Source organism: Solanum stenotomum, chromosome 12 (assembly GCF_019186545.1).
Source record: "Solanum stenotomum isolate F172 chromosome 12, ASM1918654v1, whole genome shotgun sequence".
NCBI classification, from domain to species: Eukaryota; Viridiplantae; Streptophyta; class Magnoliopsida; order Solanales; family Solanaceae; genus Solanum; species Solanum stenotomum.
Window position 1 is genome coordinate 50,282,224 of NC_064293.1, and position 26,674 is coordinate 50,308,897.

The 26,674-nt window shown below is 35.9% G+C and overlaps 4 protein-coding genes across 5 annotated transcripts; 1 reads left to right on the forward strand and 3 right to left on the reverse strand.

Moving 5' to 3' along the window:
- Nucleotides 1-4,695: 4,695 nt before the first annotated feature.
- LOC125847839 (pentatricopeptide repeat-containing protein At3g26782, mitochondrial) lies at nt 4,696-7,319 on the reverse strand. 2 transcript variants are annotated; one of them, XR_007444473.1, is made up of 3 exons: nt 6,324-7,319; nt 4,952-6,218; nt 4,696-4,824 (listed from the first exon to the last, which is right to left on the reverse strand). XR_007444473.1 is itself a non-coding variant. In XM_049527547.1 (2 exons), the coding sequence occupies exons 1-2, from the start codon at nt 7,215-7,217 to the stop codon at nt 5,175-5,177; spliced, it is 1,938 nt and encodes a 645-aa protein (XP_049383504.1). In that variant the 5' UTR covers nt 7,218-7,319; the 3' UTR covers nt 4,696-5,174. The 2 variants fall into 2 exon arrangements, 1 of the variants encoding a protein (XP_049383504.1); XM_049527547.1 differs by having other exon boundaries at nt 4,696-6,218.
- A 43-nt stretch (nt 7,320-7,362) lies between these two features.
- LOC125847845 (uncharacterized) lies at nt 7,363-10,110 on the reverse strand. Its single transcript, XM_049527553.1, has 2 exons — nt 9,425-10,110; nt 7,363-8,291 (listed from the first exon to the last, which is right to left on the reverse strand). The coding sequence occupies exons 1-2, from the start codon at nt 9,971-9,973 to the stop codon at nt 7,575-7,577; spliced, it is 1,266 nt and encodes a 421-aa protein (XP_049383510.1). The 5' UTR covers nt 9,974-10,110; the 3' UTR covers nt 7,363-7,574.
- A 1,148-nt stretch (nt 10,111-11,258) lies between these two features.
- On the forward strand, nt 11,259-12,091 carry LOC125847849 (rRNA-processing protein CGR1). Its single transcript, XM_049527561.1, has one exon. The coding sequence runs from the start codon at nt 11,297-11,299 to the stop codon at nt 11,876-11,878; it is 582 nt and encodes a 193-aa protein (XP_049383518.1). The 5' UTR covers nt 11,259-11,296; the 3' UTR covers nt 11,879-12,091.
- A 366-nt stretch (nt 12,092-12,457) lies between these two features.
- LOC125847843 (sialyltransferase-like protein 1) lies at nt 12,458-26,040 on the reverse strand. The gene is made up of 11 exons (XM_049527550.1): nt 25,902-26,040; nt 25,750-25,820; nt 25,529-25,615; nt 25,356-25,433; nt 25,172-25,263; nt 24,858-25,059; nt 22,299-22,389; nt 17,378-17,436; nt 13,634-13,782; nt 13,283-13,364; nt 12,458-13,193 (listed from the first exon to the last, which is right to left on the reverse strand). Exons 1-11 carry the CDS (start codon nt 26,005-26,007, stop codon nt 12,801-12,803), a joined length of 1,410 nt encoding a protein of 469 aa, XP_049383507.1. The 5' UTR covers nt 26,008-26,040; the 3' UTR covers nt 12,458-12,800.
- Nucleotides 26,041-26,674: the final 634 nt, after the last annotated feature.

Sequence of the window (26,674 nt, forward strand, 5' to 3'; positions counted from 1 at the left end):
AAGAACGAAAGCAAATTCATGAATACATAACAAGAACATCAAAGCTTCAACTTTTAGAACGAATTTAAAGCTGAAATTAACATGATTGGCGTGTGGGTAAACAAACCCAACACTATGGAAACTTACATACCTGAAAGAACCATCTTCTTGAAGCAACTTGAAGAAAACCCTTTGAAGAAGAATCCTAGCCTTAGCGTTTCTTGAATCCCTTGAGCGTAGAATTTTTTAAGTGGATGAGAGGGTTTTTATTTGAGAAAACTGATTTTCTACACGTTTAGGGCAATTTAGATGACCTCCTAAGGGTTTTTAGGACTAAAATACCCCTAAAGAAATAATTAAAACGAGTTGGGAGTCGGAAAGATCTTTCATCAGGCAGTGAGGTCCGTGTTGGCTCCGCGTCGTGAAGCTGCTGCCAGGTTTGCGCGACGTTAGTAAAACCGTCATAACTTTTTACTCAGAGCTCGAAATTGAGCAAACTCAGTGGCGTTGGAAAGATAATTCGAAGACCTTTCCTAAGGTATCTGGTAGAACACCTAAATCATCCTGATCTAGGAGTTATGGTCATTTGAAGTCGATCCAAAACTCATACTTAGCTTAACTTGCAAAATTTCAGATTTTGCTATTTCCAATTCGATTATTTTTGGAACTCAAGGTGCTATGTCTAGTGACATTAACACTCAAGAAATTTTAAATTCCTTGCAAAACTCTCACTCACTACGAAGAACGGTTCGAGTCTTAGCTCAAAAGTTTTCTGGGGTGCTACATATAAATGATAAAGTAGGAATTGATTTGCAGTAATAATAAATTTTATGTTGGTGAGAATATAAATGGTTTAAAAAGTAATGATATGAATTATAAATTTTATTTACATATGAAATAAGTTGTTATTAGATATAAATGTGAGGTTGTTTTTACAAAATATAAACTTGTGGATCAATTTTTGTATATGAAAAATCCTAATCATGATTTGAAATTCTCAAATCATGATTTTTGGAGAATTGAAATTCCATCTCATGATATGAAATTATGAGATGAAATCAACGTGGTATTGCATGTCCAAAATGCTTCATCTCATAATTTTATATCGCAATGAAATCACATATCCAAACACCTATTTAGTGTTACTAAAATTGTAATTCGTAATTAGAATTTTACCAATCATCACTCTTTACGTGAATATAATTGTTTCTCTTTTTTTATATGCAACCTACCTAAATGGCTAAATATCACATGGATCAATTAATATGACAAAATAAGTGAAATTGCTAATTTGGAGAAATTTAAGCTTGAATTGAAAAGTGAAATAGTCATAAACACAGGACAAAAAATTATGGAAGAAAAATTAGTATTGGCGAGAATTAAATATACTAGTTAGAACTGTCAAAAAGGATCGGCCCAGCCCCACTCGGCCCAAGACTCACGGGCCAAGGAATTTAAAGGGTTAGGGCGGGCTGACCCTTCATTCGGAAGGGCCTGAAAATGCTCAACCCAACCAAACCCTAGAAGGCTGAGGACTGGGGCGGACTAGCCTTTTTTTTTTCATTTTTTTCTTATCAAACTTATAATTCTATAACATCAAGAAAATGAGAAGATTTTCAAATCAAATTTGCAAAACAATGGTGTTGTTTTAATAACACTAGCAAAAAGTCTAGTGTAATTAACATGTATCTCGCATATCAGATACGTGAGTGAAATAAGAGAGTGACAACAAAGATTGGAGGGAGGCGAGGGCGCGAGATTTGTCTATGCACCTTAGATACATGTGAATCTACTTGGATAGAATGTATCTAGAATAGATTAACCTAATTTTGAGTCCATACATTTCGAGATACATGTACCTGGACGTACCAAAATCTGGTAAGATTCATAATATTACAACATAGTGTGTATTTAAGTAATTAGATTATATACTAGTGAGAATATTGTAAGTTACCCTTAAATAAAAAATTTTGGCCCATGCGCCAACCCCGGCCCGACCCCGATCAAGCCTCAAGGGCCAATGGCTTATATGGGCCGCGCTTATAAGCCCTACTTTTAAATGGGCTTGAAAAATCATATCTCAACCCTACCCCAAAATCGAGTTGGGTTGGGCCGGCCCCATGGGCTAGGCCCACTTTGACGGCTCTAATACTAGTTAATCTAAGGGTAAATTTTAGGAATCACATAGTTTTAATATGAAATTTCAATCTATCCCTTTTTAGTTTGTAATTATATTAATCCCTTAAAAAGTAACACAAACCGCATACATAATATGTAGCTCAGATACATTAAAGAGTATCTCGGATACATTATAACATAAACCGGATACATTAAAAACTATCTCGGATATATAATATGTAGCTCGGATACATTAAAAACTAGCTCGAATACATTATAAAATAAATCGGATACATAATATGTAGGTCGGATACATTAAAGAAATAAGGGATTTTAGAGAATTTTAGAGGTTTTAAGAAATAGAAGGGGATATTGGAAATAAGGGAAACATAAAACGTGTATTTCAGTAATTTTTCCTTAATATAATGATAAACGATTTATCATTCTTTACTTACTTAACTATATTGCCACTATAACAAATTTTAAAAAGTGTTAAAATTTAAATTTTCATAAATTGTTTATACAGTAAAATAATACTTCATATTTTATGAGAAGTTCTTGCTTTATCCTATAGAGTCGTATTTGAACCAAGATAATACTCCAAAGATAGTCTTTCGATGTAAATGAGGTTGACTTTGATTTCATAGGGAAGTGACACTGACATTGCAAACAATTAAACTAGTACTCTATATGGTGAATAATTTAAGAAGTTTTTTATTTTTTATGAATCGATATATAATGCATACATTTCATATTGCTATGATTTAAGTAATTGAGATAAAAATAAGGTAAAAGAGAAGAGCATAAAGAAGCAGACAAGTATGGGCATAACGGTAAACGCAAGTTGGCCTTAAATGGAGGACCTTATCAGTATATTCTTTAGGGGTGTTGTATCGAATATCGATTCAAGCAATTGGAACACTCACCCAACAATTTTGTAGAAAACGTTTACCCACACAACTTGGAAGTTTTTTTTTTTTTTTTTTTTGAATATAGGCATACGTTAGAATAATAAATGTTCTATTCAATAAGAATATTTCGTACCAAATTGAGAAAAATGATTGGCATTTCACGTTACTTGCTTAAAATCAACATGTACCCTCTCTATTTGGATGGTTATTATTATTATTATTATTATTATTATTATTATTATTATTATTTTAATAAATATAATATTTGAATAAATTATATTATTTTTTTATCATTATATAAAGTCATATCTCAAAAAATTGAAGAATAAATCTTTAAGAAAAATAGGATACAAGATAAAACTACAATAATAATTTTTTTAAAAAAGGTAAGTAAGATTATTAATTAATAGGCAAGACAAAATGAAAAATCATATATATTATATTATATTATTTTAAGTTGAAAGATCTTAACTTCAAAATTGGATTACGATTTTACCCCTTTACTAAATTTAAATATTATTAAAAAACTAATTAATAAAATATTAAATAATAATTTTATATTAATCCAATATATTTCTAGATAGAATTAATTCACGAAATATCTAATTTGTTTTCATTCTAAAATGGAGTTTGGTAGATGAAAGTGTTTCGTAACAATAAAAGACAGTAAATTATATCCTTTAAAAACTGAAATATTCTTTAACAATAAAGGACAAAAATGTCCTTTGAATTACCATACATCTTAATATGGTACACATATTTAGATTTTAGTCGAAAACTTTACATATCCCAACTTTAACCAATTTAATTCTCATAGATGTTATGTACATATATCATCAATTTTTAAATGACTTTTATAATTCTTGACTGTTATACATACCAAAAAATTGTTTTCAAAATTATATATTAATGTATACACTTAGTTATTCCAATATATAATTGTTGATGGATGATTATTGGTGTATGTAATTACATTGCTCATCACAGTCACCTTATGTTAATGCATACATTTAGTTATTCTAATGTATAATTGTTGATGGATGATTGTTGATGAATGTAATTGCTCATCACATATGCAATTAAAAAGCGGTAAATCTATTTATGCTTTTGTTAGTTATTGGGAAGTTCCTCCATTCATTAGCTATTTTATTGTTTTTAGTCTACTCTATTTCATCTTATTTTCGAATATTTGTAGGATGAACATAATGTACATCAGAAGTTGTATAATTTATTGTGATGCTATAATAATGTAATGGATATTGATAAGTTTTTATATATTCTCTTCAAACATTAGGTGAGATCTTCACAACTAATAACTCATGTGAAATTTACAATTTCTTAAAACTATTTGATATGATTGTCAGATTGTCCATTTGATGTTAAGATTTAATTTGGTGTTACATTCTTCTCTTTTGATTAATTAATTTTATGAATAACTATTTATACATATTGTAAATGTATTTAAATCATTAACAAATATTTATACTAAGTAGCGTGCAATACACGTATATTTTCTATTCTGAAGTTCAATTTTTAAAAAATATATAAAAATCTTGTAGTAATTAGGAGGGACAAATGTACAACACGTTCTCAAAAACTAGTAAAAGAAAATAAGGCATTAATGTGATCACACCAAATCAATCAACAATTTGTTCTTAACTAACATGATTTCACCTATGATACAATCAAAACAAATTATATTTAAACTAACAATACACTACAAAATAGATAGGTAACAAGCCGGTAAACAACGAGCTAAAATACTCAAAACGATCACCAAATTGATGCTCATGTCAGGTATTGCTGCCATTCAACCCTGCAATGCCCAAATGACACAATACTCGTCTCAACCAACCAAACAAGATTCACTGCAGACTGCAGTGGATAAAAGGGCAGGCCATTTTTATTCACAGAAGAGAAGAAAAGTTCCAAATTCTACTTACTGATCCGCTTTCTCTCTTTTGCTCTTGCTTGACACATACCACACAACCGGGGAATATTGTTTGGTACCAATATCCTTTATAAGACCAGCATAAACATAGACTAGTTTGAGATTGAAGAAAATCATATTCCATGCAAATCTCTATCAAATTATGCACCACCATGCTCATCATATGACAACTCATGTAAGTCGATTAGTAGGTGAAGACCACAATTTTCGCTCAATCACCAATAGTCCCCACATGAGCATGAGCCATCCTTGAAATGGTGAAATCTCTTTGCATCTCTGACTACAATTTCCCTATTAACAATCTTGGAGATTAGCTTAATTGTTGTATGACAGTCTCCGCATATCCTTAGATTCTTAATCACCTGAATGGTACTACCAGGTACAGAATTCATGACCCCAAAAGCAACAGCAAGCTTCTCACTATGAACTCGCAATGTCAGTCCTTTCTCTTCATCCTCAACATCATGAAGATCAGATGTCATGTTGGGTGCATACCCAGCCATCTGCAGCTTTACAGATAACTCTTCCAAATAAGCATAAACCTTCTCATGTTGCGGGTGTTCTCTATCACCAACCAGAAATACATGAACCCTGCCTTTGAGTTCAAGCAGGCTGAACCCAGGAGGTTTACTTAATCCACGATTTTTCATAAGTATCCTCATCTTCTCTACATCTTCCCACCTTCCAGCATCGGCATATATGTTTGAGAGCAAAACATAATACCCAGAGTTTGTTGGGTCTAACTCAAACAAGTTACTAGCAGAAATCTCCCCAAGCTCGACATTCTTGTGCATCCTGCATGCAGCTAGAAGAGAACCCCAAATGACAAAGTCAGGCGTCACCTTCATTTCTTTTAGCAAATTATATGCCTTGGTAAGGAAACCAGCACGTCCAAGAAGATCAACCATACAAGCATAATGCTCCACTCCTGGTTGTATGCAAAATCTAGGTTCCATAGCCTTAAACCAAGACCATCCTTCATCCAGCAACCCAGCGTGGCTACAAGCTGCTAGGACAGAGACAAAAGTAATGTAGTTTGGTTTTACCCCAGCTGAGTTCATCTCGTAAAATACTTGAAGGGCTTCCTTAGCTCTCCCGTGCATTCCATAACCTGCAATCAAGGCAGACCATGATTTCACATTCTTTTCCTTCATTCTATTGAAGGCATTCCTTGCCATCCTTAATCTCCCACATTTGCAGTACATGTCAATCATGGATGTGCTCACATATACGTTATCCTCTAGGTTCATCTTTATAACCTAAAGAGACCAAAGTCAATTATACAACAGGAAACATCAATACAGTTGAAAATAGGGAGTCAGAAAGAATGCAGCATTTGTGAAAGTGATTAGTCCTTGAAGTACCTGATCATGTATGCACTTGCCAGCCTGAAGAGCTCCTGAATGAGCACAAGCCAACAGCAAAGCTGACAAGGTGACAGCATTGTAGTCAACCTCTCTATCCCATGCCAGGGAACGAAAAATTTCCATTGCCTGAGCTGAAAGTCCGTGCTGGGCATAAACTGCAATCATAGAATTCCATGAAATGATGTCCTTGTCAGGCATAATGTCGAACATCTTCCGAGACAAATCAACCTCACCACATTTAGCGTAGGCATCAATGAATGTATTACCAACTCCCACGTCTTCATTGAATCCCCTTTTGGTGACAAAGCCATGTAGCCCTTGGGTAAGGGTCTTCCCTGAAAGACGAGAACAAGCGGAGAGCACGGAAACCATGGCAACTGAGTCAAGAAAAACTACTTCTCCTGCCTGATCTGCCAATAGCTCTTTGAAAAGCAAGATTGCTTCATGAGGGAGGTCATTTTGGACGTAGCCAGTTATCATGGAGGTCCATGAAACAACATTCTTTTGAGGAATTTGATCAAACAGCTTTCTTGCATCAGCAAGTTGGCCACATTTGGAGTACATATCAATGAGGGCGGAGGATACAAAAAGGTCGGTGTCATAACCAAAGATGAGAGCTTGTTGGTGGGTCTGCTTACCGGAAGTAAGATCGAAAAGGGAGGAACAGGATTTGACGGCGCATGGGAAGGTAGAACGGTTAGGTTTGAGAGAGAGCTTTCGCATGGAAGAGAAAGCTCGAAGGGCTTCGATGGCGTCACCGCTCCGAGCCAAGTCCGCAATGATAGAGTTCCACGAGAACACATCAGATTTGTCTAAGTATCTATTGAAGAAGGTGGCGACGTTGGGATTTGTAGAGAAGTAGGAGAGTGAACCCAAATTAGTCTTCTTCATTCAGTCATTCACGGGCAGGCCCAGATTTTAGTGATATCTCTCCCAACCTTTAAAAAGCCATTACTAGTAAGTAAATAGGAAAAGAAAGCGCGACCAAAGTCAGCTTCTTCTTTTTTTTTAAGTAATAATAAACCCACAACACAAGTGCCCTACAATATCAAAAATTTAAAATTCTACAAACTGAAATAATAATCCACAGCCGTGGTTCTCCAATTCAGTATCAGCATGCAATTGTACAAGTAGGAAAAGAAATTGAGAATGTATAACCCCCCGAGATCTGAATCTAATTGTAGAATACACATCCCGTGAATTCTTGAAAATTTCTCAGTGATCTCAGCTATTGAATGGAATAATTTACTAGAAAAGCCTAAGATGTGCAGTATCGTTCATTCTCTTGATCTGCCATCCCATTTTCCAGGAATGTTGTAGCACTGTCACTGAAGAATCATCTATGCAAATCTTACTTGACATCATTGAACTGCAGCCAAGAAGGCCAGTAAGAAGACACTTTATTGGGATTGAATGCGTGAAAATACCAATGCATTGAGAAACATTAGTACTGATTTGCACATTTAAATCTCGGATGGAGTTAGGATTAATGGGTTCTCGTGGTGACATCTCGTCATCAGCCTCATGATCCCCAGTAGTTGTCACGATCTGAAGCCTACTCTTTCCAGACTTCTTCCTCGAAAGTCCTTGTCGATTCCTGTGGTGCAAATCCCAATGGGATGACGAGAAAGAGGGCGGCCCATCTCGGTCATGAACTGAATTGACAAGTGGATGAGAACCACGGTTTGAGAAGCCCTGGTTCTCACTCTGATCAGGTGGAGAGAAATCAGATCTGAATTTGTCAGGCAATGTCATAACAGTTCCATTTAGGAATTGTACCATCCGAAATTCCACCTGCCTCAGTGACTCTCCAGATGGTGCTGAAAAATCAGGCTGGAACTTTTCCATTAGGCTAGTTGTTTCAGGTGTAAAAATATCCGAGCGGTGGCATCCCTCCCAATGCCCCTGACTCATTTCCAGTAGAGCATCAGAGGATTGTATCCGTTCCTCTGAAAAGTTTATTTCCTGCACAGTCAACAGAGATCCATTCATTAGCAAATTCGTAAGTCCTTAACACAACATGCAAATAACATGTTACTCTAAATCTCTTCAACGTTGTCAATCCAGTTGTTCTACTTACAGTCAAAATCCCCGTACAGAATATCATAGAATGCATCACTAAGAATGGGAAAGTCTTTAAGACATAACTAGAGACAAGAGGAAGCAAGCTCTTATTGCTCGAAGTTGTTCCTTGTATAATTCGGGGATGTGATGTTAAACTGTGACTTGGCTGCTCTGAAAGGCAGTAACAGAGTGTTTGAATTTGCTAGTGGTCAAGACAGCAAGAATGTTATTGACACATCAAATATGCTGAGAAGCCAATTATGCCTTGCTAAAATGCAGAATATGCAACTTTTCTTAGCAGTACTAATCTTGCTGAAAACATTACATTATAGACAAAGAAAGTACTAATATTGCTGTCTCTTTCATTGATACATTATTAAGACTGATATTTTGCAAGCACCATGTGGAAATGTAATAGAGCATGATCATATCGTATACTCTTACCTATCCCAGAAGGATTCGATTAGTTTCCCTTTCCTGATCTAAATGATATCTGATTTCCTCGACTATGAAACTTATTATTTATACTACAGGAATTGGACCAACTTTTATCCCAAAAGTACTTCAAAAGTTGGTCTAGTTGTTAATCCTAGAACATCTGAAAACAAAAGTCACCTTTAAGATTTTGTTTTGGACCCAACTTTATTTGAACTAACTAGGAGTATAACATAAATTCCAATTGCAATGTCTGTCATAGGGTGCTAGACAACCAAAGACTACAAACTTGCAAAACCAAAACTACTCTGACAGCCATATAAATCCTGAACCTAGAGCAGCTAAGAAATCCAATGGTTTCTTTCAGGGCAAAAATGCAGAAGTCACTATACACAATCACCAGAGAAGTATAAAACGGAAACCTCACTAGTACCAGAGGAAACATGCAGCTGCCTAAAAATGAAGAAATCTCCCCCTGCAAAGCTGATACTCGGAGTCCTCCATAAATGTCATTGTATCCCTGAAGGATCCGAGGGACACCCATCTACAAAGATAGATGAGGGAAGCAAATGGATTTGATTTTGAGCTTAATAGTATACCTGACAAACAGAGAGGGCAGTAGCTCGTGCCCGATCCAAGGGAGATGTATAGACAGAATTGAAACGAATCCCTTGAGACTTTAGAAAAACAGCCAAAGCTCTTGCTTGGCGCTTGCCATTAGGTGTAAGTGCAGCCTCTGGGGATCGGCCGGCAATCAAATCAGGTCTTAAATTCATATGACATTCGCCATTACTAATTAAATATAGGTCAGTGAGGGTCCTATCGTCATCGACAGAATCAGAGGAGAATGTTCGGTGGAAATGAGGAATTGAGGGTGGTGGAGCGAGAACATTATAAGGGTCCCAGACCTTGATAGAAGGTCCCAAACGCGGGGTGCCGAAAGAGGATAGTTGAGGGGATAAAGGGGATGCGGAGGCGTGGCAAGGTAACATCTCAGGCTCTTGTTCGAGAACCTTCTTGAGCAGAGAGTCGTCACCAACTAATCGGTGTCTCTCATCTGGGGTATCGTTTTCGTGCTCCGCATCTTCTTCTTCATCCTGTTCGTCTTCTTCATCAGAGGGTAGTTCTACGGACTGAGAAGCGCCCATTGTACAATCTGGATCGTTCGGATCTACGGTTAATATGTATGCGGATTGGGGGTTTAAATAAAAAGCTTCAATCTTTGGGGAAGTAGGAAGTAATGTTGTTCAGGAACAGGAAGAGAGAGAGAGATCTGAGGACCTTTTTTTTTTTTTTTTTAAACAAAGAAGACTAGAATAGAGTCCCATTCTCATCCCATGGGTAAATGCGCAACCATCGGCTCCCTTATCATTATTACTAGGGAATTACTACTAGCCACTTCTCTCCACATCACATCCCTCTTATTATGGACATTTTACCTTCACACTCCTTTTCTGCTCTCCTCCTTTTCTATTTCTATTAAAAGTTATAATGTCTACAAACTTTACTCTTATTATTAATACCGAAAAAGGTTAAAATTATTCTTGAACTATTCAAAATAGCTCATATATACTTTTTAACTATGTTTGGGATCAAAACTACTCTTGCCGTCTATATTTTGAACCATAAATACTCTTAAAAAGTCATCTTTATCATATGTACTGACATGACAGTTCACCTAGGCAGTCCAACATGACAAAAATCTCTTCCTCTCAATTATCACGATCAAAAGTCAAGGTAAAAAATTATTGAAATAATACACTATTAACAATGAGTTGTACACTATTAACCATATATTTACATATATTATTTACTATAGAGTAATTATTTATTTAATTTTAATATAGATTTAAAGTTTAAATATATCATGTATTTGTCTAAGCGTGCTTTACTTATATAGTACTAAATATTGTAATGTATAAAGTTTAGTTTATACATAAAACCTTAAACAATTAGTTCTTATAAATTTTAAGTTTATGTTCATATAATATGAAAATTGAACAAAGTAATCAATATAATTATAACATAAAATTAAATATAATATATCTTGATCCACCATCATTCATTTTTTCTTGGTTCTAGTCTTGACTAGATTGTGCAATAACCTTAGATCGAGGCTCCTAATAGTTGTAGTAAAACATAACAAATCATGCAAAGATATATCCAAATACTTGTAGAAAACAAAAAAGACTTCATCTATATTGCGATTTTGAAAAGTTTTGAAATGCTGATTACTTAATTTAGCGGTTCAGAAAGTGGCTATTTTGTCAATGGCTTCCCATTCTAGTCCATCCAATTTTATTTTGCAATAAAGATTGGGTGGCTAGATTTTAAATACCCGAAACAAAGAGTCGGTTAGATTTGGCCCGGCCCAAAAAGGTGAAATGCTGGAAAAAGAAGAAGAGGAAAAGTATTAGGGTTTACGTTGCGTGATATAAATAAGACCGAGAGGAAGCAGTGGGAAAGTAACAATGGCGTGTACTGTGGATTTTCGGTGCCTGGACGAAGGATTCGGAGGAAAAACGTACAAACGAAAGAGAGCAGAGAAAGAGCAAGGTAATGGTATAGAAGATGGAGAAGCGGCGGCCATGGAAGTGGAGGAGATTCCAAGGAAGAGACAGGCGGTTCCATCCGAGGAGGATCCAAACAAACCTGTACTGGGAAGGCCGACATACGACGGGGTGATTGCAGGGAGGGTATCGGGAAGGAATTGGAAACAGCCGCGTAAACACAGATCATCGGCAGCGAAGGTGAGCGTGAAGGGGAAGTCATTGGAGCAGAGGATAAAAGAGAAGGAGATAAAGAAGGCGTATAAGGAGAGAATCAATGAGCTCAAGGAAGAGATAAGACAGAACAAGGTGGAGAAGCGGAAGCAGAGGGAGGAAAGAGAGAAAAAGAAGCAGGAAAACATTCTCAAGTCTGGCACCAAGGTTCAGAAGATCACCAATCCAAAAACCCTCAAAAAGATTGCCAAATCTAAGCAGAGGAAGCTTCTCAAGGTTGTTTCTGACGATCTTCTTAACCGTGGAAACAACAACAAGTCTACCTCATAGATGTATTCTTTTTCATTATGTTTCTGGAATTTTGCTTGTTCCATCCATTATGCTGCATTTTATTTTATTATTAGTTATATTTATTAGTATTAGAAAAGGGAACATGCTCCGTCTTCCTTGCATTGCATTTAGGGATGGCAGGCGGAGCGGGTTATAGTATTTGTTCCCAACTGTAGTTTTGAATTCTGATTACAAAAAATTGTTCTTGTTATACTTTGCAGTACCCATTCATGAAATTGTTATTCTATTAAAATTGACATAAATCACTTTTTTCATCAAAAAATTGTTCTTGTTATACTTTGCAGTACCCATTCATGAAATTGTTATTCTATTCAAATTGGCATAAATCACTTTTTTCATCAATGAAAAATAAAAATGGTTTTCTCACTACATAAAATGTATAGTTACAAGCAAAAGAAGAGCGGGGTAAAAACAATAAAATTGTGCTATGCAGGACAGTCTTAGCGGGTTTATGGTGTTTGCCCTAGCACTATTTGCCCATTCCTTTTGATTATACTGGATATGACAGTTTCAAATCACAAATTCACACTCAGAAGAATAAAAACAACAGAGGTATACTAGCTGTGAAAAGTTCTATAACAAAATCAGGTAAATATGGAGCATGAGATTTCTTCACTTGCAAAATTACTGAATTTAAGAAAAGTCAAGGACATCTCAAGAATATTGGTCCCTTCTTTCCTCATTCCTCCAGTAATTCTGATAAAGTATATGCAACTTTCAGACAATTTTGCAGTGCACTTCCAAAGAAGATCTGAGTTCACTGTGGTGGCTGTCACTAGCTTACACTCCAAGAGGAAGCTGCTTGATGTGTTGAACACAAATCACTTGGTTCCCTTGTATTTGTGCATGTGAAATACTAATTAGGTTCAACTCAAATGGATCCATATGTCAAGCCATTGTTTCATGCCTCGGATTTCAGGGGGTGTTTCACGCAGACTAGATCATCCAGCTTATTCCCATCCATCTTGTACAAAGACACACCTTCCATCTGCATATAGTGCTTCCGTGCTTCCTTCCTCAAGCTCTCAAAAGGCATGATTTCCCATCGATTGTAATTTGAATCCTTCCTGGTATCTGTCATATCTGTGGAACCAGATACAGGCCCAGTGCCATAGGGACCTGATTTGCCCCATACTTTACAGTTCACAAATTGTCCCAATCCTCCCTCTTCCCCAGTTTGCTTCTTTTTCAAACGCAATGCAGCTCTGTGAGCATTGTTTATCATTTCTCGACTAGGCACATCAGACCAGTCTTGCTTTCTCTTTGCTCGCATAGGAGAATGGATTCGTATGACCTAAAATATGGTTTCTTAGCGAGAGCATCAAACAAAAAAATGAACAAATTGAAAAATGAACTTTAACTGCATTAATCCAGTGTCCTTACTCCAAGGCATTCTAAGAGTTGATAATAAGCCCTTCCTTGGAGTGGGTTGTGCCCTTTCCTTGGTGTAGAAAAGTATCGAGTCCTATACAACAAAGTTACCCAATAACCACACAGAGATAATGTTTAATGGTCGTTAGATGTAAGAAATTGCATGCAAAAGTTAGGAAAAGGTAAAGTAGAAGATGGCATTCAAGTGGAAGTGTCAAATATTCCAGAGAGATGGTAATATTTCAACATTGGATAGAGCTGCAAATAGAAAACCTGATACCGAGTTTTTCAAATGTGCATTTATATTGTCGTCTAGTAAAGCCTGAAGTAACAATGGAGAAGACGAGCATAATAGAACATTACCATTCTGTGTAACCAGGATCAACAGTGAAACCATAAATGTCAACAATGTCGCACATGGAAAGTGCTAATTCTATTGATTTCATCCCAGTTCCTTTCGCACCTCTGCGTAATACGATACCTTGGAACAGATAGACTGGATTCCGGATTTTCTGTGATAAATAATGGAGGAAAGTCATATTCTCTTCAAATGAATTTGATGTCACAAAGCATCAGTTTCCCACCACCTTACAAAAAAATCATATTCTACCACGTCATGAAATAATAGTAGGGCTTCTTTTACAATCAAACATACATTTAAAATTCATTTCCAACATGTCATGAAATATTACAAGTGGCTTATGGCCCAAAGAGGGCAAAACAAGGCACTGCCACAAAACGTTTGAAATAAACAAATCCCTTAGGCTTTAGCCAACACTTTGAATCAATTAGCAATGTAAGCACTGCATCAGCACAAGACATTCTTCAATTAACATCATCTACCCATTATAGTGCAAAGCTACTCTGTTTTCTGAAGAAAACTACTTAATCATCCATCCTGCAATCATGTTCGACAATTTTCATTTCACCGACATCCCGTACACACCATCCACCCTTGTGACCTCACCTCTGTTTCAGCTTTATTTTATCATTTATTTTTTGTTGCAATTCATGCATAGACGAAGACTCTCTTTATCATCGCGCGCCAAATGCAACATCCTTTCTCCTTCTCGCGAACCACAGGAGCGCCTAGCACCCAAAGGAGCAAAGCTCATTATCCTTTTAGGGTAAAGCGGCACATAAAAAAGGGTTGGCCGTCAAAGTTCAGTTCCTTCACAAACGAAGTTCAGAATCAACTTTTTTGGTTGGGGGGTGGTGGGTTCAAATCCATAGCCAAGAGCTTATGTTGGATTGTATGATTCTCACTCGGGATGGCATTCCTTACAAAGACATCTATCACCCTTCCTAAGGAGTATGCAGTCTATTTGAGTCTTAGCCAATGTGCTCCGGAATGTCACCAAGTGTTCGTCCTTCAGGGAAACTCAAGTTAGCTACCTCCAATTAAAAAGCTTTTGCAAAATTCAAAAGTGAGGCTTCTTCTTCGTTTCTATCCCCAAAAGCAGAACCTTCATGCACATCATCATAGCCCTTTGGAGTTGTCTCGATGTGGCTACTAAAATCTCCTCCTATGAATAGCTTCTCAGTGTGTGGATACCTCTCACAACCTCATCTAAATCCTCCCAAAAACGCTTCTTAACCTCCTCATCCAAGTCTGCTTTTAGTGTGTATGCACTAATAATGTTCAAAGTAAGCCCTCCAACAACTAGTTTAATCGACATCATCCTATCGTTGATCATCCTAATGTCTTGCCACTTGCTCCCTTAGATTTGTATCTACTAGATTGTCTACTCTATTCCTGATCTTCGAGACTCCTAAGTACAACAATTTAAACCCATTCATATCTCGAGCCTTAGTTCCTACCCATTTGGTAATCTGGACACTAGTTATATTAATCTTCCTCTTCTTGAGAATCTTGACTAATTCTATTGACGTCCTCATCAATGTCCCTATGTTCCAAGACCCTACTCTCAGCCTAGAAACTCTCTTAACCCAATTACCACCCCTGCCTTTCTCCCTTGCCCGAGGACATGACTCTAGTCTATCATCGTTCACTAGATTCATTAAAGCAAATGTAAACTAATCAGAGATATGCTAAAATATACACCAAATCAAGCAGGAATTAAGAGTTGGCCATGGTCAAATATGTGAGACGAACTCAGATTGGTGTTTTGAGTGTTCCAACATGTTCATAGTGTGTTTTAAGAGTGATTTGCATATTTGAGGCACTAGATTTTCTTAACCGAAGAAGGGTTGTGCATAAATCACCAAATTACTCAACTGAATTGAGAATTTCGATAATTCAGTAGGATTTTCAAGAGAAATTTAAGAATTATGATATTAGAGTTCGGTACGGTATGAAACATTAGTATTGATATATACCATATATTTGGAATTGTTTGTGCTTAATCTGATATTGACTTTCGATTGATTGGGTCTGGTACTATTAAGTGTTGTAGATGGTTGAATGTTCACAAATTCTCTTGATTATTGATTCCATTGAGCTTCATCATATTTTAGTGATCATTTGTTGAGTTGAAAGTTGTTTGTTTATTAATTTTGTTGGCTCCATTGCTAAGATTGGAAGATGATATTTGGATGAACTGACATGAAGGTCATGCCAGTATTACCGAATTATTGTACCAAAACTCACTGAACCAAAGTTTGATTTACCAGACCAGACTGAACTAAGAAGTTTGGTATTTGGTATCTACTTTCAATAACCGATTACCGAATTACTGAATCCAAACTTTGGGAATACTGAATGTTCACCCTTACGACAAGGTGATGGGACGGTTGGTCTGGATAAACTCTTCCCTCGCTATAACACGCCTATGGGACTATACTGGGTTTGTTGTTGGTAACCAAAATTGTTTCATCATTTTTTTTTTTGAAATCAGTAACTTTGTATCATATCAGGGATCAAAACAGTACTTGGGTAGTACTGAAACCATATTACAATAGAGCTCTAGTGTCTTCCCTCTCTAGCTATAATGGATCCAGAACATCTATGATAGACATATTATCATTATGAAATTTGATTACACCAAAAACATAGCAGTGAGATGAAGTTCAACTTGATCTTCTGCATATCATTCTCTAAGATCTCAAAACATCAGGAATTCCTGTCCTTCCAGATTGTCCACCAGATACAAGCTGGGACAATTCTCCATCTACTCCGATCTTTTGCATGTGAACATGTTCCCTCCCTGCTGCTAAGAGCCTCTGTTATCTTGCCTGGCAACGTCCATGCTATACCCTTAAGGTTTAGGATGATTCTCACCAACACTAATATTCAGAATCCTAAAGAATTCTCTATTTCACCCCCTACAATGCTACAACTTAATTCCATCAGAGTTTCCTCAACATGCTGTGTGTATTAAGGATACACAGCCATGGTCAAAAGATGCGAAGTAAGGTGATCGCCGTAATACTCAACATAAAAATTCATTCCATTTTAATTAGTACATACAAAGGGATAGAGAAAGCTAAGTTGCTTGGACTCGGGTGCGGGTGTCCAATACAAGTGCGGATCTAGAGGTCGGATCCTTCATGATCTAATTTTTAAGATTAGGGATATGGATACGGGTGTGGATTTGCCTAAAAATAATTAAAAGGTATTCCATTTTCTTCAATTTCACCTTAGTTTTTGTATTGATTACAGAAATAATTAAAACTGCCCAGACTTTCCCTATCGACTTTGGTCGAAGTACCCAAAATTGGTTGACCGAATCGGACACGAATCCCACACCCACACCCATACCCATGTCGTGTCGACACAAGTGCAGCACCAAAATTGAAGAGTCCGAGCAACTTAGAGAGCAAGAGTCCCATACTTCATGGAAAAGAAAGATCCAGTTGTTATGCATGGTTCCGTTCATATCAATTTGTGGGGGAGGGGGGAGTATTAATATTTTGAAAAAGTAGATATGCATTCATTTTTATAAGTAGAAATGTATCCTTAGCTTGTAATTCTTCAACAAATTCCTGAAACAATATCAACTAAAACTCAGAACATTCACGGGTAGCACTTATTGAAGATGTAAGTTGAGAACAACTAAAACTAACAATAGCAACCTCAAGAAGAAAGATTTAACGGAGAAACAAACAAGTAGAAAGATACTACCACTCATCTGAATGATACATTACCTTTATCATTGCATTGAAGTCTCTATGGATGACACTTTTAATTATAAGCACCTCATCGTCTGAAAGTAAAGAAGGAATAGCAACAAATAATGAGAAGAAGCTTCATGAGTATTGCTTCCAATAATAACAAATCACAGCAAAGTCATTGCTAACAATAATAAAAAGAGCAGTAGAAAGTTCACTGCTAATTTTCAGATGCTCTTCACATTTTGTCAGAGACCTTTAGTCTGTCAAAGAGCTATCTGCTAAGAAATGCTAACAGAGTTGACAAACATGGTCCTACGACCTATGCTAAATAGAGAGGGGCACTGAAGTCAATTTTCTTAAACTTGATTAGAACTATCATCTTCCTCCTCTTTTGCTCAACATCTCTGGGTGTGTTTGGTTTGAAGGAAAATGTTTTCTTGGAAAACAAGTGGACTTCTAACTTATTTTCTCATATTTCGTTGATGAGTAGAAAATATTTTTTAATGTTTGGTTGGTAAATGAAAATTTTTCAGAAAATATTTTTTATTTTTGGCTTGAGACTAAAAAATACTCTTTACGGAAATAATTTTTGATCCGAAAATCAACCTCGATAATTGATCTAGGATCCGACCTCGACACCCAAACTAGGACAAGACCCCGATGATCGTTCCAAAATCCGACCCTGAGATCTTACCTAAGAAATTTTTTCCAAAACCAATTTTATTTTTTTTAAAAAAATTGACTTGGTCGCAGGTGGGGGCCTAAAATTTGAAATATTTTTCAAAAACAAATTTTTTTAATTTCTTTTTGATTGGGGGAGGGGGCGGGGGGCTTAAAAAATGATTCTTTTAAAAAAATTTGAAATATTTCCCAAAAATAATTTTTTCTTAATTTTGTTTTTGAGGGGAATGGCTTGTGTTGGGGGTGGCGGTAGGGGGTTAGGGTAGGGAGTGGCATAAAAGTGTTTTTCTTTTAAATTTGAAATATTTTCCAAAAACATTTTAAAAATAAAATAAAATTGACAAGGATAGCCTGGGTGGGGGATGGCGGGTGGCGGGGGAGGGGTGTAAAGGGTGGGGATGGTGTAAAAAAATGTTCATTTTTTAAAATTTGAAATATTTCCCAAAAATAATTTTTTTAAAAATAAAATTGACGGGGGTGGACGGGGGAGTGGCGTAAAAACTAAAAAAAAAAATTGAAATATTTTTCAAAAGCATTTTTTTTGTGGGGGTAGGGGATAGGGATGGTAGGGATTGGATGAGGTAAACAAATCTTAAAATTTGAAACATTTTTCAAAAATAATTTTTAAATTTTTTATTTTGGGGAGGGGAGGGGAGGGGTGGGGGGGATGGTAGAGATAAAAATATATTTGAAATTTAAAAAATAAGAAAATTTAAAAATTTTAATTTTATTTTTTGAATGGGTAGGGTCCGGTACGAGGTATGGGTAGGGTAAGAAAAAAAAAATTAAAGGATGAAGTAGAGTTTTGGAAAATGTTTTCCTTAATTTTGGAAGGGAAGTCATTTTCCTTAAATTTGAGGAAAATAAGTTGATTTGGAAAACATTTTTCAAACATTTAAGCCAACCAAACATTGAAAAATTGGAAAACATTTTCTAGTAAATGTTTTCCTCCATACCAAACACACCCTCTATATCTCTTTTTTTCCTGATTAAGCTAGGAGCAAGAAGAGTGTTTTCTTTATACCAGGTGACAAATTGAAAAAGGAGAATCCCTTTAGCTATATAAGGAGCTATCATCTATATGTCTTGTTCCTTCCTTCAACACTTATGCCTACTAGAGTCTAGACTGCAACAATTGTTTGGATCATATAAATACTAGTGTCAAAAGTTAATTTTGGGACCATCTGAGAAGTTCCAAACTAAAAACAAAAAATAGTAATAAGTTGAAGCCACACAAAGAGAAACATGCAAGGCTTGACAATATTATTGTGGCTGCTCTCTCTCCCCCCCTCTCCTCCTTTGTCCTACCCCCCTCCTCCCATAAGCAACTTTTGGTTTAGCTGAACCATTCAGGTTAAGAGAGTTGGTGTAGCTGACACTCTTTCCCTAAGTTCCAAAAATCAACCAAGTATAGATTAAAAAATCTCTGAGGTATCCGACAGAAGAAGTGAGAACAGAAAACAAGAAGAAACAAGAAAGCACCAACAACTTAGTTAAATCACCGACAAGAAATCAAGTCTCTCGTGTTTATTTATCCATTTGTTGGGAAAGAGAACAAACAATATTATAATGGGTAGAGACATTGTTTTGCCCCCCTAAATTGAGGGTCTATTTACCTTTTTTGACAGAAGGGCAAAACCAAAGATAGAATGTTTGTTGAATCTAACAACATTTAAAGGACTAGATTGAGACTCTCGAAAAGTTAAAGGGCTCTCAAAACTTGAATCCCTAAAATATAAGCAATCATGCTCAAAAAATCAGTAATTTTGTATATAGCAATGCTGATTGGTTACACATAAATGGACAACCATTAGATCATTAAAGAAGAATTGATTATTCTTAGTCATGAGAAACTATTTCTAGCTCAACTTTCAATAGCACAACTCATGTACACAACCCTGCTAATATGCAGTATAAGACCCAACTACTGGTGCTAAAGGCTTTTTATAGAAATGCATCAGAGTGCGCTCATCACAATAAGCGCACCTGACATCCTAATATGACACACTCATATAATCATAGCAACAAGCATGAAGTATCCTACATCACATGTTAAATAACAAAAAGAATAAGAATTCTAGAGTTTTGCAAAACCACATTTAGACCAAAATCCTCAAAAAGGGACATTATCAATATACACCATCAAAATAAAAAACCAATGATTGCCACTGAATGGTAGTGCGTTTTTTTCTTCTTTGTTTTCTTGATCGGTAAGCAAAATGTGTTATTGAAAGATAAAATACAGACACCAAGGAGGTGATTAGAGTATACAAAAGTGAGCAGTCCCCTACACCAAAAAAGGGGAAAGAAAAAAAAAAGTAAACGAAGGGAATTTTTTTTATACAGAACTATCCCTGTTGAGAGATGATGAAGTTTAACAAAATATAAATAAGTAAAACAACTATTACGCCTCAGTCACAACAAATCTAGTGAAGTTTAAAATGTGTGAAACATAGAATACATGTTCTTTTTAAAAAAAAAAAATAAAATTGTGTGTGAATCATATATCTTGAAATTTGCACCAAAGAGCAACAAACATAGGTAGTCTGTATTTTCTTATCCTATACAGTGATTGTCAGAAATATGCGAGAAAAATATTATTGAATTGTTGTATTTACATTATTACATAGAGACCCTATTTATAGATACTACAATACAATCCTTTACCAACTAGGATACTACATACTATCCTATTCCTATTCTAAATAGAATTGTATAAACCTATTCTTATTCTAACACTCCCCCTCAAGCTAGTGCATACAAGTCATGTACCTAGCTTGTTACAAATGTAATTAATATAAGGACCGATGAGGGGCTTGATGAGATATATGCAAGTTGATCACTCAACTTCACAAAATTGACAATTAATCTTAATGTGCTTGTCTTCTCATTAAAAATACTGGATTTAATGTATAATGCCAATCAATCTCAATATGCTTGGTCTTCTCATGAAATACTGAATTTGATGCATAATATCGATAAAACACAAAGTGATAAAATTACAGTGTTGAACTTCCCAAACCAAGCTTAAGAAGACTATTTCAGACCATAGAATGACTTATGTAATCAACATACAAGGCAACTAAACTCCCCCTAAGTAACAAAATTAGGTGGTTGCTCCATATAGACTTCTTCACAATGCAGCAGTTGTCGGAAAGTGCTCAAAATCTGGTATAAAATATATGGATTGTCTTGGAATCAATAGATGAGTCCATATCAAACAAGCAAGTCACTGAAAAATTGACCAAAACATACTCATGCGCCGAAGTATCAGGTTTGATGGCTGAAAGTGGTCACAAACTGAGAAATAAAATTATTCAGGTAGGGTCAGAATGATGGCACGACTCTACTGAAAAATAGAAATTATATGGATAGAGTCAGATTGACGGTACGACCCAATTGAAAAAGAGAAATTATTTGGGTAAGGTCAGAGTGATGGCATGACCCTACACAAATAAGAAAGTAGTCACTGGAAAAAAATGATGTTACGCAAATCAAATATGAGAAAGTAGTCACCGGAAAGATGGCACGGTACTACACAAATTGGATATAAAAAAGTATTCATTCCGATGATGACATGGTGCTACACAAATAAGATATGAGAAAATAATCACCAGAAAAGATACACGATGGACCCAACTTTTGCTAACATAATCATTGTTGTTAACATAATCATTGGTTAGACGGGCGACATATATGGGTAATAGCCGCCCGCCCGGCATTGGAAACTTTACCAACATCGTAGAGGCTCTGATTCCATGCGAGAAATATAGGAGAAAAATATTATTGAATTGTTGTATCTACATTATTAATAGAAACCCTATTTATAGATACTACAATACAATCCTTTTGAAATTGTACTACAATACAATCCTTTACCAAGTAGGATACTATTTACTCTTCCGATTCCTATTGCTATTACAATTCCTATTTCTATTCCTATTATAAAAGGATTGTGTAAACCTATTCTTATTCTAACAATGATTACTTTGCCTCAAAACACCTAGAGTTTCTTTTTTTGAATACGAAAGCACCTAAAACCATTGCTGAATGGTAGTGTTTATTAGGCAACAATGAGATCATAAAAGAAGTTTTGTTTGGTTGATGCTCATAACATAGCACAGAACGTCAAAAATTGAAGACATCATTTTGTCTTGAGTCAATATAGGAAAATGGGAAGAAGCATGAAATAAATCTGAACAAAAACAAACACAGAAGACAAGATGTATATGATCAAATGTTCAAGAAATAAATAGGTTTTCCAATAATTTACCAGAACCGTTGAGAATTTTAATCATGTTTCCAGCAGCACCTCGCACAACTAAGCGAAAATCTCTCTTCAGGCCAACATGCTTGGCGTATTTCTGCATAGCATATTTATAAGCAGTTATTTTCACAACAAATTCTGGTTGATTGACACCATAGACGTGAAATCTAGAAGGGTTTTTTTACTGGGTTAATACAACTTTTAACAGATTATGCATATTAATGACTACATAAATGCTGGTAGTCTTCATCAATCTCAGATCTCAATTACAAGGCCAGACCTAGTTAGTCTCTAATAGAGTTGATCAAACAATAAAAATAGATGTGAAATCTGGAAGGTTTTTTTTTACTGGGTTTTTTTTGACAAAGGTAACAGTTTTGTGTATTAATATTTAGCACTAAAGGCTGGGATCCCAAATTTACATCATGGAGCTACATACAATTGTGTGTACTTAAAACAAAACTAAACTAGATCCTACTACATCTTACAAAGGACCTAGGATATCTCTAACCGCTATAGGGTCATCTACATACTCCGAACTACACCAATAGCAAAAAGTGATTATGCAGTTCATTTTAATCCTGTGTAAAGGACTACTACTACTCTCAAAGCATCTCATATTTCTCTCCTTCCATATGGTCCACCAAATCACTGCTGGGACAATCCTCCATCTGCTTTGGTCTGTACTGCCACTGCCTTTATTGTTCCAGTTTTCTATAGCCTGACTTGCCCTTTGTGGCATGGTCCAGTTTGTGCCCCTGAAGCCGGTAAATAAGTGCCACAGTTGTCTAACCACCTTGCAATGAAGAAACAGATGGTTGATTGTCTCTGCCTGTTGCTCACAAAAAAAACATCTAGGACACATATGTATTCCCCTCTTCATTAGATTCTCCTGTGTAGTACCGCCTCTTTAACTACCAACCAAGTAAAGACTGTCACCTTATATGGAATTTTGACTTTCCAGATAAGCTTCCAAGGCAAAAATCTGAGTTGAGTCCCCATTTGATTCAGGTTCTTGTAGGCAGAGCTATACAACTTTTAACAGATTATGCATATTAATGACTACATAAATACTGGTTGTCATCATCACTCTCAGATCTCAATTACAAGGCCAGACTAGTTATTCTCTAGTAGAGTTGATCAAATAATAAAAATGCCACACACGCTTTACCAGTATTGCATGGAAAGAAATACCTGTAGCAACGTAGACAATGACGTAAGAATTTTAAGAATATGCAAGATACAACAGAATGAGGACTCCAGTGGCTTTACTAAGTTCTTTGTTTCACTTTATATGCAATAATATAGGGACACAGGTCTAGGATGTTAATTTGACTAATATATTATATCAGTGACAGTACCTGGTAATGGAGTGCACATCAGTTTTTGGAAGGATAAATGGCTTAACAACACAGCACTCATGGATGTCTATCCTAGCATCTTCAACATTGCTCAAGACAAAGACTCCACAATTGCTCGGAATGGGAGTAACAACAACTGGGATATGCACTTAAGAAGGTATGTCCAAGACTGGGAAATGGATAGTTTTATGGATTTGTTTGCAAAAGTGAAGAGTTGCAACATAAATAAAGACCTTCAAGATACCATGTGTTGGGGGCAGTAAGGGTATATTCACAGTCAAGGACTGTTACAGGCAGATCTGCAAGCAAAATCAGGTGCTGGATTCTTGACCATGGAAATTGATTTGAAGGACCAAGCTACCAATTAAGGTCATATGCTTCAACTAGATTGCCTTATATGAAGTTTGTCTAACACTAGACAACCTTAACAGGAAAGCATTTCTGCTGGTTAACAGATATTACCGATGTAACAAGGATCTGGAATCTGTTAATCACTTGTTCTTGCACTGTCCAGTAGCTACTGGTGTTTGGAACATGTTTTGCACCCTTTCTGGCCTGTGTTGGGTTATGCCAAAAACATGAGACAGGCACATTTGTGTTGGAGTTTATGGAAAGTTGATAAGGCCATCAAGAAAATCTGGTTGATGATTCCTGATACTATCTTTTGGTGTTTGTGGACAGAAGGAACAAGAGATGTTTTGATGGCATCTCAACTCCAAATCACTCTCTTAAAGCTAAATGCATACTTAACCATTTTTGTTGGTCAAAGTTGACCCCGGCCCTTAGTGCTGGACATTTTCTAGACTTTGTTAGCACCCTAGTTCTAGATTAACACTTTGTATAGGAGCTGAACTGAGCTAAATACTCCTTTTTATCCCTCTGTTACTTGTAACTTTGCACCTCCTTGATGCATTTTAATGAAACATATTACTTCATAAAAAAAAGTGATAGTGGAAGAGATATATTAAAGTACTGGTTGAAAAGTCAGTTCAATAGAGAAAATATGACATCAAAGTTTAGACGTTCTACAGTTTAATGAATAGAAATTCTTGCAACTGTATCTTCATAATTCAACCTTTTCCAATACTTGAAAGTGTTGTATTGGATAGAGAACTCTAGTTAAGATATTACCTACTACGCCCTAAACAGACAAATTATTTAACTTAAATCATTTTTATTTTCAACGGACTAAGAGCTAATTTACCTCATTAACAGGAGCCTCATTATCTCGTATAACTGCATCATGACTGTCAATTTCCTCTCCAAACTGCGTCTTCAAGAGGTCTCCAGAATTGCCAACGACTGCACATCTTCTGAATTGTCGAGGGTGAAACGGGGGATTAGCTGGTAAAGTTAGATTGAGATGTTCTTCGCAAAGAGTCTGATTGTAACATTTGTCTGCTCCTCTGCAAACAGGAAAAGTAATGAAACAATGAAATAAAATATGAAGATCAAATCACATTAAATCTATCATTAATTGATTGAGAAGGTGAATGGAGGATGAAGCCAATAACTTACAGCTGTGCAATCCTTTTTGCTGCATAGTCAAACCATCCATCAGGCCGAGAATCCAAATATTCTCTTGTCAACACTGTCGTCATGTTACGATACTGCATTTCAGATAATCCCAATATATTTTAATGAACTAGTAGTAGAAGCCCCAAAACATGACTAATTAACATGAATAACAAGTATGAGGAACCTGCTCCCACAGAAGTATTGCTTCGCAAACGTCGTACTTGTACTCCAATGGTTCAAAGATCTTGAACTGCTCATTATACTGCAAGATAGAATGAATGGGGAAATGCATTTCAGTGTTGTTTTGTAGATAACTGACAAGGTAACCAACAGGTAGGAGAAGGATGAGAGACAAACCCAAGTGCTATTAGTTCCTTGGGGAAACTTGAGAATGACATTGCAATGATCAATTATATGAGCAGTCAATCCCAGCCCTCGGTTAGCCTGTAAGCAGAAATTCCACATCATATGTGGAGTATATATAGGAGGTATAATATGCTGAAAATGAATATCAGTTTTCAACAAAATATAGGAGATCCATGGAAATAATTAGAAGCAAACAATATCGAAATAATTACGACGCATTGCTGAAGGTTAGACTGGAAGTGGGACAAGATCGGAATATCCAAATTAACGGGAGTCCAACTACCTGGATGCATCAAATTCAAAACAGTAAATTAGCGAAGAGCATTTTCAAATAATTAGGGTTAAGGAAAAGAAGATATAGTACCAGTGAAGAAAGAGGACTGAATGGCGATAAGGATAATGGAGAAGACAGCAGCAACAGAGAGAAGACGAACAAGAGCTGGTTTCCTGCTCAACCTCGGTCGTGTCATTTGGGATCACACTTGTTTTCCCTTTCTTTTGCTTCATTTATTATTTATGATTTATGATGATAAGTATGTATGTATAATATAATTTGAATAACAATCAGATTAATTTTGGACTTTTGCTGCCTTTTTGGTTTTAGTAATCATATTTAATTAATTAATTAATTAATTGCAAAGGTGACGGAGAGATTCTACATACATGGCCATTTATATGAGGGAGGGACTCATGAGGCACGTGTTATACTCATACAATCCCACATATTTCATTCTTTCAGAAATAACCTTTCAAATTTAGCGTCTTGGTTTCTAATAAAATATTAAGTTTATCTCCCTTTAATTAAAGAGATAAATTGTTTCATATTACTGTAAAATGAATTATAACAAAGAAATCAAAATTAAAATTTGTAAGCATAATGTTGATTAACCGATGAAACTTGAAGAGACATCTCTAAAATTATCCCTTGTTTTTATGTTACATCTTTTTCCAATTTCACAGACAAGTATTTGGTTGAAACCGGAAAAAAGGAATAGTTGAAGTTGAAATCAATTAAAAAAGTGTATTTGAACGTCGTTTTAGTTTTACCATATATGCAAGGATGGGAGGAAAGAGAGTAAAAACTAAAAAAGGAAGATGTAGGACGCGAAAACAGTTTATCCTACAACAACTTCACAA